General features: G+C 37.9%; 1 protein-coding gene across 3 annotated transcripts in view; it reads left to right on the plus strand.

The window, feature by feature from the left end:
* Positions 1 to 13,468, plus strand: part of LOC123557429 (nucleoporin p58/p45-like) — a 57,586-nt gene extending 44,118 nt beyond the window's left edge. For all 3 annotated transcript variants that reach the window (XM_045348873.2, XM_045348874.2, XM_045348875.2), the window contains 3 exons: positions 1,545 to 1,821; positions 5,384 to 5,428; positions 13,055 to 13,468. In XM_045348873.2, the coding sequence (XP_045204808.2) occupies positions 1,545 to 1,821; positions 5,384 to 5,428; positions 13,055 to 13,254 (522 nt within the window). In that variant the 3' untranslated portion in view covers positions 13,255 to 13,468. The remainder of the gene's footprint in view (positions 1 to 1,544; positions 1,822 to 5,383; positions 5,429 to 13,054) is intronic.
* Positions 13,469 to 15,671: the final 2,203 nt, after the last annotated feature.

The following is a 15,671-nucleotide window of genomic DNA, read 5'->3' on the forward strand; positions in this document are numbered from 1 at the left end:
TTTATTTCAAATTAAAACGAGTATATCTTCGTAACTAATGAAGATAATGATCTGAAATTGCATATATGTCAACAGATTTATTTGGCAGATCCTTCTTTTGTTCACTTACAATAATTTTTTTTTTAATTACTTCCCTTTTACGTTACTATAAATAGCTTATTTTTAGTAACTTTTTTATTATTGGCCGTAAGGAAAAACCGAGACCACTTTTCTGTGGTACAACATAGATGGTACCTCCAATTTTTAGGTGTATTTTGACATATCTGTACCTTGTAAGAATTTTTTTTTCTTTTTGGTTAAATTTCTTCCCTTTGTTGTTCCTGTCCTTTGGACTTAGATATTTTTTCTGAGGACCTTCTTGTCCTCAAGTGCAGTGATAACAGGTGAGCGATATAGGGCCATCATGGCCCTCTTGTTAAGATTAACATCCTTAGTTGTTACTATAAATAACTTATTTTGTAACATTTTTATAATTGACCGTAGGCAAAAAACAAGACCACTTTTCTGTGATACAACATGGATGTTACTTTCCAATTTTAGGTGTATTTTTTGATATCTCTACCTGGTAAGGAGTTTTTTTGTGGATTTAGAAAAACAAAAGACTTACAATGATTACTAAACAACCACAAAATTAAGATTCCATTTGCAAATACAGGTGGTAGAGTAAACAGATTTGCTGTGATGGGCATATATTGTGACATTCTGGCACTAGTGTTCCCTGTTAGCTTTCCATTCCTTCTTTTTACAGTAGCCATATAGAAAAACATCATAGCTTTACTGTTCATGAAAATTAATAAAATTTAGCAGTAAACCACCTCACCACTGACTTATTCTTTCTTCCACATCTTTAAAACCCCTGATGCGGACCACAACTAAATGGTTCTTCAAAGCTTTCCCCAAAATTAATACTTTCAGACACTAACTTGCCAGGAACTTTAGCCTTCAGTTATAATATGCCCGGCGGGGGGATTGGCCATGTCTAACATGGCTCTTGTTACTTAGAATTTCAGGTTAAAATTTGAGTGCACTTTCACTCTATCTCTGTTTCTACTGAATTGATTTGATTATAACATATTATGACTGTAATAGGCAGTAATTTAATAAATTGAAGAGAATTCAGTCAAAAGATAAACTATGCTTTATTTTACCTTCTGACCTACTTTCTTGTTATTGATGACATTTAGGCAACATTACTCAGGGGAACGATCCAGGGTCATTATGACCCTCTTGTTTAAAAGTTCTGCTTGACTGCATTAATGGTCTGTCTGCTAAAAATAGGAAAAACCATTAAATGAACTGTGTGATTAATCTTCACCAAACTTTGTCTGTATAGACCTTGTATAGACCTTTCCCAAATTTGTTAAAAAGGTTCATTATTGACTGTACTGAGGAGCGACTAGAGCTGAAAATGGAAAAAAAAATCTTAAAACTACTTTTCTGTTTATATCAATAGCTGGTATGCCTTACTGTATATGTATGTGAAGAAAATATAATCATTTTTTCAAATGAATGCATTGATTTTATTTACAAAATTTCCTATTCAGACTCAAAAAGACCACTACCTAAACTATAGGAAAGTTTTCCATGGTGATAATCGCAATATTTTTGAGCGTCAGAAAAAGGCTCCAGTGAAAGTCGAAACCAAGAGCCACACAGATATGTATGGCCAGCCGCCATTTCCCGGTGTCAACAATGCAGCAGCTGTTGCCATGGCTACAGCCCTTACTCGGACACAGCAACCACAACCAACATCAGGAGCACCTCCAGTTACAGGATTCAGTAATTTTCAACCCTCTGCAGGGTTTGGTGCATCCACAACTGGTATGTCAATTTTGAGATTAAAGCAACAGTTCTACTGTATTTTCATAAAATTATATATTATACCAGATTTATGTAATATGATACTTACTTAACCCAACACATTTATTATGCTGCATGAAAAATGTTGGGTGGCACATAATCCTGGCCTTGTTGTACTGTCCATCTCAAAATTCCCGTCTGGATGATTTCTCTTATAAAGTGAACTTATGCATAGTATCAGGATTAAAATTCACCATGCCCAGTTAAAGAGGTATGGGCTTTTGAAATTTTCCCAAATGCTTTGTATTATAGGATACTGTTGAAATGTTTGTCCAGATAACTCCTGTAATATTTTTGAAAAAATCTTTACCAAAGTGGCATGACTGTATAACTATGAACTTGCGCATATTGTGCCTTGCTTGGTTTAACAGTTACGGCTTTGGCAAGATGTGCAGTAATAACAAAAGGCTTGTCTAGAAAGCTCCTTTAATAGTTTCCAAGCAGTTGAAATAAGTAATATAACATTTAGGTGAAGTTTGTTACATCTGTTGCTTGTTCTTAAAATAATAAAGGTAACAGAAAAACAAACCAGCAACTATTAACAGTAACAAAGTTTATTATGAAAGGTAACAATTCAAATACCTTAAAAATAATAACTAGCTGTAAAGTTCAATCTAATATGCAAGAATAGTTCAAATCCTGTCCTAGTCAAATTTGAATACAATCGCTATAAATTCCAAAATATTTGTTTGTTTGTTTTGTTTTGGGTTTAATGCCGTTTTTCACCAGTATTTCAGTTGTGTAATGGCAGGCAGTTAACCTAATCAGTGTTCCTGGATTCTGTACCAGCACTTTTTCTACACAAGTAACTGCCAACTTCCCCACATGAATCAGAGGTGGAGGACGATTGATTTCAGACACAATGTCTTTTATCAAATCGTCACGGAGAACATACACCTCAACCAGGGCTCAAACTCAGGACCCCATGATCCGTAGATCTGTGTTCTCCCTATTGAGCTAAATATTTCACAACAGTTTGAAACTTAATTTATTTAATCCAAAGTTCACAACAGTTTGAAACTTAATTTATTTAATCCAAAGTTCACAACAGTTTGAAACTTAATTTATTTAATCCAAAGAATATGAATCCTTTCTTTAATTTTTATTTTGGTATAATTTACAGAAAAAAAGATAAATCCATCAAATGTTAAATGTCCAAACTGGTAATATTTTGTTATTAAGAAATGCAGGAAAGTTTGTCAATAAGATCTTACTTTAGGTTTTGCCCTGTCCTCAGACAGTTCCCTTTTTAAAGCAACATGGAAGGTTCCAGCACTCTCATTTATCTCCAAGAATAAAAAGAAGATTCTGAAAAAACCCAAAATACCAGACTTAAAAATAATGTTAACACCCTGTTCAGGTGAAAGATACAGGGCCTTCAGGGCCCTCTTATTATAATATGTTACCTATAAATATTTTACCTCTAAAAACATAGTAAAATTTCCTTATTTTATAGGGACAGATTTTATCATTAAGGTTACATTTCATCATATCTGAATTTTCTGACCTTTCAGCTGTATGTAGTGTCATTTATATACAGTCAAACTTTGTTCGCTCAAACTCAGACTATTTGTGCACCGTCCTTCTCTAGAACTCATCGTCCGGTCCTGGCAAAATCCCTGTATAATGTATTTAGAAGCTGCTTAGAGGTACATGTACTATTTTATCAGGAAAATTTGAAAAAAAATAAGCATTTTCCACAAACATACAGTTTACAATTATACAAAATAACATGCAATGGTGCATTTTTGTCAAGCCCGCTTGCGGAAGCGAAGACATAGTTGTCCAAATTGCTGTTCGGTGTATGTGCTTGCGCCCGTGTGTCCATCCGGATTTGTTTGTCCGGACCATAACTTTGACATGCATGGAGCAATCTTGTTTATATTTGGTATGAATATTAACCTCGGTAAGATGGAGTGTCATGCGCAAACCCCAGGTTCCTATCTCAAAGGTCAAGGTCACACTTACAGGTCAAAGGTCAAATTCAAAAATGACATTGTCCAGAGCATTTCTTCTTCATGCATGGAGGGATTTTGATATAACTTGGCACAAATGTTCACCACCACGAGATGGAGTGTCATGCGCAAGAACCAGGTCCCTAGGTCTAAGGTCAAGGTCACAGAGGTCAAAGGATACAAGAATGACAACTTTGTCCGGAGCATTTCTTCTTCAGGCATGGAGGGATTTTAATGTAACTTGGCACAAATGTTCACCACCATGAGACGGAGTGTCAGCGCAAGAACCGGGTCTAAGGTCAAGGTCACACTTAGAGGTCAAAAGTCAGATACAAGAATGACTTTGTCTGGAGCATTTCTTTTTGATGCATAGAGGGATTTTGATGTAACTTGGCACAATTGTTCATCATCATGAGACGGAGTGTCATGCGCAAGATCCTAGAATTACTTTCCTTTGTTGTTACTATAAATAGCTTATATTTGTAACTTTTTTATTACTGGTTGTAGGGAAAAATCAAGACCACTTTTCTGTAGTACAACATGCATGTTACATCCAATTTTCAGGTGTATTTTGATCTATCTCTACTGGTATCGATTTTTGTGTGGACTTAGATTTTTTTTTTTTTTTTTTTTTTACGTTTCTTTGTTGTTACTTTAAATAACTTATATTGTAATTTTTTGCAATCTCTTTTTTATTTGGCATAAATGTTTGCCTCAATGAGACAAAGAGTGTCATGTACAACTCCCAGTCCTTTTGACAGCTGGCGGGCTCGACATGTTGCCCGTGGGCATCTAGTTATATGCCCATTTTAAGAAAAAGGACGTGTTATGTGATGGCCGGTGCGTCTGTCCTTTCCGTCTGTCAGTCTGTCATAATTTGTGTCTGGAGCATAATTTTATAACAGTTCAAGGTATTGACTTTAAACTTGGCAGATAGGTAGATCGCAATGATATGATGTGCAGAGCCAGCTCTGTAGGTCAAAGGTCAAGGTCACAAATTTGGAGCATAACTTATTGACCATTCAAGGTATTGACTTCAAACTTGGGGAGTAGGTAGTTGATGATGAGACGATGTGCAGAGTGCATGAACTAGGGTGGTAGGTCAAAGGTCAAGGTCAAATCTGTTCATCATAATTTGTGTCCAGAGCATGACTTAAAAAATATTAAAGGTATTGACTTGAAACTTGGAATATAGGCAGGTGGTGATGAGATGATGTGCAGACTGCAACAATCTACATTACACCCCCCTCCCCCAATTAACCCCTCTCCCACCCCACCCAAAAAATGAAAAAAAGTGTTTAGTTTCTTGCCCTTTAGTATCCAGTCACCACCACTGCACACACACCTTGCTTCCCCCACCCACACCACCACCACCAGAAAAAAAAATCTTTTAGATTTTGCTTCCATCCTCCTTTGATATAATTCTTTTGGCATATATTGCCCTGCTTGGAAGAGCTCTGGTTTGAAATAGCTTAACACTCTAAGTAACATTTTGTTTGATAAATTTAGGAAGCAGGATGGAGTAGTTGCACAGTAGTTTACATCAAAACATCACTTTTGTTTTCTAGGGTTTGGTGCATTTGGGTCAGCAACACAAGCCTCCACCTTCAAAGGTAAAAAATATTTCATTTCACATTTAATTAAGATTATTTCTTTGAAATGGGTGCCTGTTTTCACTATTTTAGTTATGTAATTTTACCCCAATAAATTTTTGCACTGAAAGGAATTTAATACAACTTGACACAATGATAAATTGCAAGAACAATTAATAACCATAATTCTGTTTCAATCACTCCTGTGAAGTTTGGTTTAAGTCCATCTGGTGGTATAAGAGAAAAACACGGACATCATACTGTGAAAATCAGGGGTCATAACTTGGCTGAAAATCATTAAAGTGGAACATACTGATGATATGTACAACTATGCTTCACAATGCTCCTTCAGTATTGTAAACACTGTAAAATACAAAAAGTCAAGGGCCATAACTCTTCTCATAACCATTGAACTGGAAAATATGCATAACTAGGCTTGGCAATTATAACTCCTGAAAGGTTTGGTGGAAATCTGCACAGTGGTGTCAGACAAGTTGACAAAACATAACTGAATTTGACAAAAGGCCATAATTGAAATGAAAATCACTGAACCAGAATATCTGCAACTAAGCTTGGCAGTGATCACTTATGTCTCCCACTAGGGGAGACATATTGTTTTTGCCCGGTCCATCCCTCTGTCACACTTCATTTCCGATCAATAAGTGGAGAACCATTTGACCTAGAACCTACAAACTTCATAGGGCGTCAGGGCTTATGGAGTAGACGACCCCTATTGTTTTTGGGGTCACTTCATCAAAGGTCAAGGTCACAGGGGCCTGAACATATAAAACCATTTCTAGTGAGCAACTTGAGAACCACTTGACCCAGAATGTTGAAACTTTATAGGATGATTTGACATGCAGAGTATTGATTTTGGGGTCACTCCATCAAAGGTCAAGGTCACAGGGGCCTGAACATGGAAAAGCATTTCCGATCAGTAACTTGAGAACCACTTGACCCAGAGTGTTGAAACTTCATAGGATGACTGGCCATGCAGAGTAGATGACCCTGATTGATTTTGGGATCACTCTGTTAAAGGTCAAGGTCACAGGGGTTTGAACATGGAAAACCATTTCTGATCAATAACTTGAGAACTAGTTGACCCAGAATGTTCTAACTTCATAGGATGATCGGACTTACTGAGTAGATGACCCCTATTAATTTTGGGGTCACTCTATTAAAGGTCAAGGTCACAGGGGCCTGAACATGGAAAACCATTTCCGGTCAGTTACTCGAGAACCAATTGACCCAGAATGTTGAAACTTCACAAGATGATTGGACATGCTGAGTAGATGACCCCTATTGATTTTGGGTCATTTTATTAAAGGTCAAGGTCACAGCATTCCTGTCAATAACTGGAGAACCATTTGACCTAGAACCTTCAAACTTCATAAGGTGATAGGATTTACACAGTAGATGACCCCTAAAGATGGACAAAAGGCCATAATTGAAATGAAAATCTCTGAACCAGAATATCTGCAACTAAGCTTGGCAGTGATCACTTATGTCTCCCACTAGGGGAGACATATTGTTTTTGCCGGGTCCGTCCGTCTGTCACACTTCATTTCCGATCAATAAGTGGAGAACCATTTGACCTAGAACCTCCAAACTTCATAAGGCTTCAGGGCTTATGGAGTAGACGACCCCTATTGTTTTTGGGGTCACGCCATCAAAGGTCAAGGTCATAGGGGCCTGAACATAAAAGACCATTTCTAGTGAGTAACTTGAGAACCACTAGACCCAGAATGTTGAAACTTTATAGGATGATTTGACATGCAGAGTATTGATTTCGGGGTCACTCTATTAAAGGTCAAGGTTACAGCAGACAGAACATGGAAATCCATTTCCTGTCAATAACTTGAGAACAATTTGACCTAGAACCTCCAAACTTCACAGGGTGATAGGACTTACAGAGTAGATGACCCCTATTGTTTTTGGGGTCACTCCATCAAAGGTCAAGGTCACAGGGGGCTGAACATAGAAAACACTTCCCAATCAATAACTTGAGAACTAGTTGATCCAGAATGTTGAAACTTCATAGGATGATTGCACATGCAGAGTAGATGACCCCTATTGATTTTGGGGTCACTCGATCAAAGGTCAAGGTCACAGGGGCCTGAACATGGAAAACGGTTTCCAATTCATAACTTAAGAACCACTAGGCCTAGAGCGTTGAAACTTAGTGGGATGATTGGACATGCCAAGTAGATGATCCTTATTGCAGCCAACCATCAGTGTCTCTTTGACTTTTGCTTCAGTCCCCCATTGACTTCCTGCCTATACGACTATGCATTGGGGGAGACATGCGCTTTTCTACAAAAGCATCTTCTAGTATGAAGTTTGGTGTGATTCCTCCTGGTGGTATAGGAGTAATTGCACAGACAAGGTTAATTACAACAAATCAAGAGTCATATCTCCACTGAAAATCTTGGAACCAGGACATGCTGACAGTATGCATATTAAGGCTTTGCAGTGATAACTCTGTAAGGTTTTGTGAAAATTTATGTAGTAATATCTGAGCAGTAAAAACATAGAATTTGACAAGTCAAGGACCATTTCTCCAGTGTTAATCTTTGAGCTGGAACATGCCGACACTATGCACCTCTAGGCTTGGCAGTAATCACTGTTTGAAGTTTGGTGTCTGAGGAGTTGCTTGGGAAACATTTAGACTGACTGTTCACACCAAATAAGTATGTCTCTCCCACCACATGTGGGAGACCTAACTGTTATCCTCACCAGGACGAACTGCAGAGCACACATCCAGGTCACTAAGGATAAGGTCAAAGTCATATTTTTTAGGTCAAGAGTCAAATAGCTTAACTTCATATCAGCTGTATACATTTGTGTGTATTGTCTAAACCACTAGAAAATTTTTGTTTAAACAAATATAATTTGTTTACCTTACAAAGACAACATGCAGAGTGCAAAACCTAGGTAACAGGGTCCAAGGTCAAGGTTACACTTGGTGGTTAAAGGTTAAATATCTCCTCTTCATGTCTCCTCTATATCTTATTGACCACTGGGAAGATTTTCATATAACTAGCACCAGTTGTTAATCTCACCAAAAGAGGGAATGCAGTGGTCAAGAAGTAAGACAGTCTGACTATGAAACTAGGGGTTGTGAGTTTGATCCCCCACTCCTCTAACTAGAAATTACTAACATTAGGATAAGAATCCAGTGTATGAGTGCTTTACACCTGACACGTTAAGGAACGAGGGAAGTTTTTGAAATTTGACCATCTTCTGTATCTTGCACTATTCTCACACTAACATTGCTAACAGTTTTCTACAGGAATCGCCCATATGTGTTACCGAGGTGACTATAAATAAACGTATACATATACAAACAAACAAATTTCATCAAAACGTCATGCAGAGCACACACCCAAGTTCACTTGTGCCAAGGTCAAGTTAACACTTGGAAGTTAATTGTCTGCTCCACTTGAAAGATTTTCATAAAACCTCAATAAGATATCTTACCAGTTATTTTACAACAGCAAACAATGTTTAGCTTTAGATTAATTGCTCAATACATATTCACCCAAGTTTCTCAGAAGTAAGGTCTAAAGGTTGCAGCCCTCCTCAGGCAAGCTTCACAGGCCCATTTAGACCTCTTTTTAGCTCGCCTGAGCCAAAGGCTCATGTCGAGCTTTTGTGACCACTCGATGTCCGTCATGGGGTCGTGCGTCTGTCAACAATTTCTAAAAAAATCTCTTCTTCTTGAAAACCACTGGGCAGAATTACACCAAACAACACAGGAATGATCCTTGGGTTCAAAGAATTAAATTCCATGCAGAACTCTGGTTTCCATGGCAACCAAAAGGAAAAACTTTAAAAATCTTCTTGTCCAAAACCGCAAGGCATAGAGCCTTGATATTTGGCATGTGTTATCATCTAATGGTCCTCTATAAAGATTGTTCAAATTATGCCCCTGAAGTGAAAAGAGGCCCCGCCACGGGGCTCACAAGTTATACATTAACTTATAGGAAAAAACTTTAAAAATCTTCTTGTCTAAAACCACAAGACCTAGGCCTTTGATATTTGGAATGTATCTTTGCCTTGTGGTTCTCTACCAGAATTGTTCAGATTATAACTCTAGGGTGAAAAAAGGCCCTGTCCCTGGGGGTTTCAAGTTTTACATAGACTTATATAGGAAAAAACTTTAAAAATCTTCTTGCCTGAAACTGCAAGGCCTGGGCTTTTGATATTTGGTATATTGCATTGCCTTGTGGTCCTCTACCAAAGTTGTTCAAATTATGCCCCTGGTGTGAAAAGAGGCCCTGCCCTGGGGGTCCCAAATTTAACATAGACATATATAGGGAGAGAAAAAAATCTTCTTGTCTGAAAGTTCAAGGCTTAGGCCTTTGATATTTGGTATGTAGCATTGCCTAGTGGATCCCTAACAAGATTGTTCAGATTATGCCCCTGGGGTGAAAGGAGGCCCTGCCCTGGGGGTCTCTTGTTATATGAGTTATATAGGAATAAATACTTCAAAAATTATCAGATCATATTTCCTAGACTGTTTAATTATAATTACCTGATGACCACAAGGGATTAGGGGTCACTTGACTGTGACCTTGACCTACTGACCTACTTTCTTGTTTTTAGCTCACCTGTCACAAAGTGACAAGGTGAGCTTTTGTGATCGCGTGGCGTCCGTCGTCCGTCGTCCGTCCGTCCGTCCGTGCGTGCGTGCGTGCGTAAACTTTTGCTTGTGACCACTCTAGAGGTCACATTTTTCATGGGATCTTTATGAAAGTTGGTCAGAATGTTCATCTTGATAATATCTAGGTCAAGTTCGAAACTGGGTCACATGCGGTCAAAAACTAGGTCAGTAGGTCTAAAAATAGAAAAACCTTGTGACCTCTCTAGAGGCCATATTTTTCTTGAGATCTTCATGAAAATTGGTCAGAATGTTCACCTTGATGATATCTAGGTCAAGTTCGAAACTGGGTCACGTGGGGTCAAAAACTAGGCCAGTAGGTCTAAAAATAGAAAAACCTTGTGACCTCTCTAGAGGCCATATTTCTCAATGGATCTTCATGAAAATTGGTCAGAATGTTCACCTTGATGATATCTAGGTCAAGTTTGAAAGTGGGTCACGTGGGGTCAAAAACTAGGTCAGTAGGTCTAAAAATAGAAAAACCTTGTGACCTCTCTAGAGGCCATATTTCTCAATGGATCTTCATGAAAATTAGTCAGAATGTTCACCTTGATGATATCTAGGTCAAGTTTGAAATTGGGTCACGTGGGGTCAAAAACTAGGTCAGTAGGTCTGAAAATAGAAAAACTTTGTGACCTCTCTAGAGGCCATATTTTTCATGGGATCTTTATGAAAATCAGTCAGAATGTTCACCTTGATGATATCTAAGTCAAGTTCAAAACTGGGTCACGTGCGGTCAATAACTAGGTCGGTAGATCTAAAAATAGAAAAACCTTGTGACCTCTCTTGAGGCCATATTTTTCAAGAGATCTTCATGAAAATTGATCAGAATGTTCATTTTGATGATATCTAGGTCAAGTTCGAAACTGGGTCACATGCGATCAAAAACTAGGTCAGTAGGTCTAAAAATAGAAAAACCTTGTGATGTCTCTAGAGGCCATATTTCTCAATGGATCTTCATGAAAATTGGTGAGAGTGTTCAGCTTGATGATATCTAGGTCAAGTTCATAACTGGGTTGTGTGCGTTCAAAAACTAGGTCAGTAGGTTGAAAATAGAAAAACTTGTGACCTCTCTAGAGGCCATATTTTTCATGAGATCTTCATGAAAATTGGTGAGAATGTTCACTTGATGATATCTAGGTCAAGTTCAAAAGTGCGTCACGTGCCTTTAAAAACTAGGTCATTAGGTCAAATAATAGAAAAACCTTGTGATCTCTCTAGAGGTCATATTTTTCAATGGATCTTCATGAAAATTGGTCAGAATTTTTTATCTTGATGATATCTAGGTCACATGTGCTCAAAAACTAGGTCACTATGTCAAATAATACAAATAATGACTTCATACTCAGTTCAACACTGTGTCATGTGGGGATAGGTGAGCGATTCAGGACCATCATGGTCCTCTTGTTTAGCTCACCTATCACGTAGTGATAAGGTGAGCTTTTGTGATCGCCCTTCGTCCATCCGCCATCGTCTGTCCACAATTTTTTGTGAACACGATAGAGACCACAAAACTTGTATTGGCATTGTATCTCAGTTCCTTTCGAAAACTGGCCAGATCCCATTATGGGTTCAAGAGTTATGGCCCCTTAAAGGGCCAAAATTTGCTATTTTTGGCTTGTGAACACGATAGAGACCAAATTTTGCAATCAATTTTAATTAAACTTGCACACAAATTGCATTAGCTTAAAATCTCAGTTTCTTTCCAAAATTGGCCAGATCCCATCATGGGTTCCAGAATTATGGCCCCTTAAAAGGCAGAAATTTGCTATTTTTGGCTTGTGAACACAATAGAGACCACATTTTGCAATTGATTTTAATTAAACTTGCACACAACTTTTATTTGCATAAATCTCGGTTGCTTTTTGAAAACTGGTCAGATCTCATCATGGGTTCCAGAGTTATGGCCCCTTAAAGTGCCAAAATTTGCAATTGTTGGCTTGTGAACACGGTAGAGACCACATTTTGCAATTGATTTTAATCAAACTTGCACAAAACTTTTATTGGCATAATATCTCGGTTCTTTTCGAAAACTGCCCAGATCCCATCATGAGTTCAAGAGTTATGGCCCCTTAAAGGGCCAAAATTTGCTATTCTTGCTTTTGCACCCATATAGAGACTTCATTTATGGTTTGATTTGATACAAACTTGCAAAATATCTTTAACTGCAATAGGTCTTGGATTCAATGATGAATCCAGCAGGTCCAATTATATGTTTCAGAGTAACGGCCCCTGAAAGAGCCAAAATTTGTTAATTTTACCTTGTGAACACAATAGAAGTGACATTTTACATTCAAGTTTAACCACACTTACAGACAACTTAAGTCACAATAATATTGCAGTTCCTTTCAAAAACCGGCTAGATTCAGTCATGGGTTCTAGAGTTACTGCTCCTGAAAGTGGCAAAATTTTCTATATTGGCCCTTTCAGCCATATAGAGGTTTCATTAATGCTTTGATTTGATACAAACATGCACAGAGTGCTTATCTAGATGATCTCTAGGCCAAGTTCGAAGCTTGGTCATGTTGGGTCAAAAACTAGGTCACTAGGTCAAATCAAATGAAAAGCTTGTTAACACCCTGGAGGCCACATTTATGACCCTATCTTCATGAAACTTGGTCAGAAAGTTTATCTTGATGATTCCTATGCCAAGTTTAAAACTGGGTCATGTGGGTCAAAAACTAGGTCACCCAGTCAAATGAAAGGAACAGCTTGTTAACATTCGTGAGGCCACATTTATGACCCTATCTTCATGAAACTTGGTCTTTCAGTGACCATGAATCTGACCTACTGGCCTACTTTCTGATATTTTAGCATCAATGTGCCATTTTAAACATGTGGCTCATATTACTCAGGTGAGCGATTCAGGATCATCTTGACCCTCTTGTTTTTCTTCAGGCTTTTGGACTGGAATGCAAGTTGTTTTTGGCAGGAGTTTTGTCAAGTTCTGGATTTCTTTGATCACTTTTGTCTGTTATTTGTAGGTTTTGGAACTGGAACAAACACATTTGGGACTGGAACCAGCCTTTTTGGAAACACATCAAACCTTGCTACAACCCAGGCTGGTTCTCTGTTCTCCAGCACTGTGCCAGGAGCAACGCCTCAGCTCAACCTCTCCACTGCAACAGAGCAGCCCTTTCAGCTCAATAAACCTCCTGTGGGATCCAAACGTGGCAAGAGATAGAAGATCTTCTATATAATATTGACATGTTTAGGAAAGTGGCTATATCTTAAACAATGGGTTGGGAGATATCCGTATTGTTAATATAGTGACTCAACAACTTTCAGCATCAGCAGAGACAAAAAAACCAAAACAGATTGTATTAATGATTTTTGTATCATACATGTAAAGCTTTGTAAAATTTGAATCTGATGATGAATAAAGTTATTTAACTCAATGTTGTGTGCTATATATAGGTACTGTTGAAATGGTTTTCTGGTTGGCTCGTTGGAACTAAAAGTATTCAAAGGTTGACTGTGTGATTGCCCAGTGTCTGTCCATCGTCTTGAGCAATCACCCTGTAAATTGTTTAGGTAAAATTTCATCTCGTGAACCAGATCTTCACAATACTTGGTTTGTAGCATCTTTGGATTGACTTCTCTCAAGTTTGTTCAGGTGTTCCACTTGGCCCTTTAGGGGTCACTAGACCTAAAAATAGAAAAAACTTCAAACAACTTCTTATAAAACACTTAAGGTCAAGAAGGTGTAATAGAGCGCTGTGTAGCAGTACATCAAACATTATGCTTGATGATGCCAGATTTCTGCATTCTAAGTGTTGACAGTAAACAGCTTGTATGCTAAAGATTTCATTTCGCATCCAGTTTTTTATCATATTCAATCAATTATCTACTTGTAGTTCATACAAGAAGTGGATATAACTCGATATATTTCCTGATATATTCTTTTCTATCAAAGTAAAATGAACGTCTTGAAGCAAAAAAAAGAATTACCGTCATCCTATGAATATAAGACGCACATTTTTTTACGAGATTCTGGTCTTGAAAGACCCCCCGACTCAAAAATTATGAATATCGATCTTTGTTTACCCTGCGTACCTCTATCTTGAAGAGAATTCAAGGGGAGTAAATACCAATGACCCGGGCGTAGCTAATAGCCGGTATCGTGATCCTGTGTCTTAAATTACTTTTGTATAAAATGTAAAATTTAGAGCTCGCGTAAAAAAGATAAATAAATGCTGTTTTTCATTAAAATATATTTTACAATGCATTTCTGTAACTGATCATTAAGTTTTTAACAAGTCCTGTGTAAAACTTTGCCGGCATGTTTTCACACATTTTGCATTGAAAATACTTGAAACTCCATATCAGGTAGCCCGAAAATCGATTATCTTATCTTGAAACATAATTTTGATAGTTGTCTATAATCCTCTTGTTCATCGAGAAATTCAGGCCCGAGGCATTACTTATCTTAACCTACTGTCACAATCTGCAAACAATTAACCGTTTAATCATACCCTTGTCTGTAGCATTCTTGTGTGGACCTCTCTCATGTTTGCTTGGCCCTTTTAGCTAAAAATAGAAAGAAAACTTTAAATGTCTTCTTATGAACCACTAGATGGATGGATGCAAAACTTGGTCTTTAGCATCATGATATGGACCTCTCTCAAGTTTGTTCAAACTGTTTCATTTAGCTCCCTTTAGGAGCCACCAGAGTTAAAACTGACCTCTTCACATCAGCCACTTGATGGATCCTATAACCTCTTGCTATGTATGTGTATTGGTTGGCGTAACACTATTAAAAACGTGTCTTAGCCCTGTATCCATGGGTCATGTAACATCTAGTTGTAATAATGAAATGAAAGAACTGGCACACAGAAAAGTGCCATTCTAATATTGCAAATAAAATGCAAACACAATTCACTGTGTCCAACCGCTAAAAAGGAGTAAAAAGTCTGCATAATCACTTTTTCATGGAAGGTATTAACTGCGATGAAGACGTGAGCAATTTGGCTGAATGGTTTTCTTCGGCTGATGGGCCAGATAGGCAAGGAGCGTTTTGCGCACGTAAAGGCCTTAACTTGCCATTAATTCTTCGCAAGGGAATTTATCTGGTGATATGTCGGGGAATCCTTCAGACCGTTAGTGCACATTTTGAGTTGTGTTGATGCATAATGATTGAGAGTGATTAATAGATGTTTTACTTTCGTATAATAAAAATTAAAATTACCCATACTCCTTTTTAGCGGTTGGACACGGTGAATTGTGTTTGCATTTAATTCGGAATATTTGAATGGCACTTTTCTGTCAAATGTCTCCTAAAGTTTTTAGCTCACCTGAGCACAAAGTACCGGTACTCGTGGTGAGGTATTGTGATTACACTGTGTCCATCGTCCGTCATGCGTGCGTCCGTCATCAACAGTTTTGTTTAAAAGACATATCCTCCAAAACCACTGAATGGATTTTGATGAAATTTGGCATGGATGGTCCTCTACAAAAGCTGTTCAAACGGTTCTGCTTGGTTACACACAGGGGCTGCCAGAGCTAAAATCTAGTAAAAATCTTCAAATGACATCTCCTAAACTGATGGTCCGATTTTGAAATAATTTCACACAAATGGTCCTTATGGCGCCCTCAACCAAG

Source organism: Mercenaria mercenaria, chromosome 5, assembly GCF_021730395.1.
Source record: "Mercenaria mercenaria strain notata chromosome 5, MADL_Memer_1, whole genome shotgun sequence".
NCBI classification, from domain to species: domain Eukaryota; kingdom Metazoa; phylum Mollusca; class Bivalvia; order Venerida; family Veneridae; genus Mercenaria; species Mercenaria mercenaria.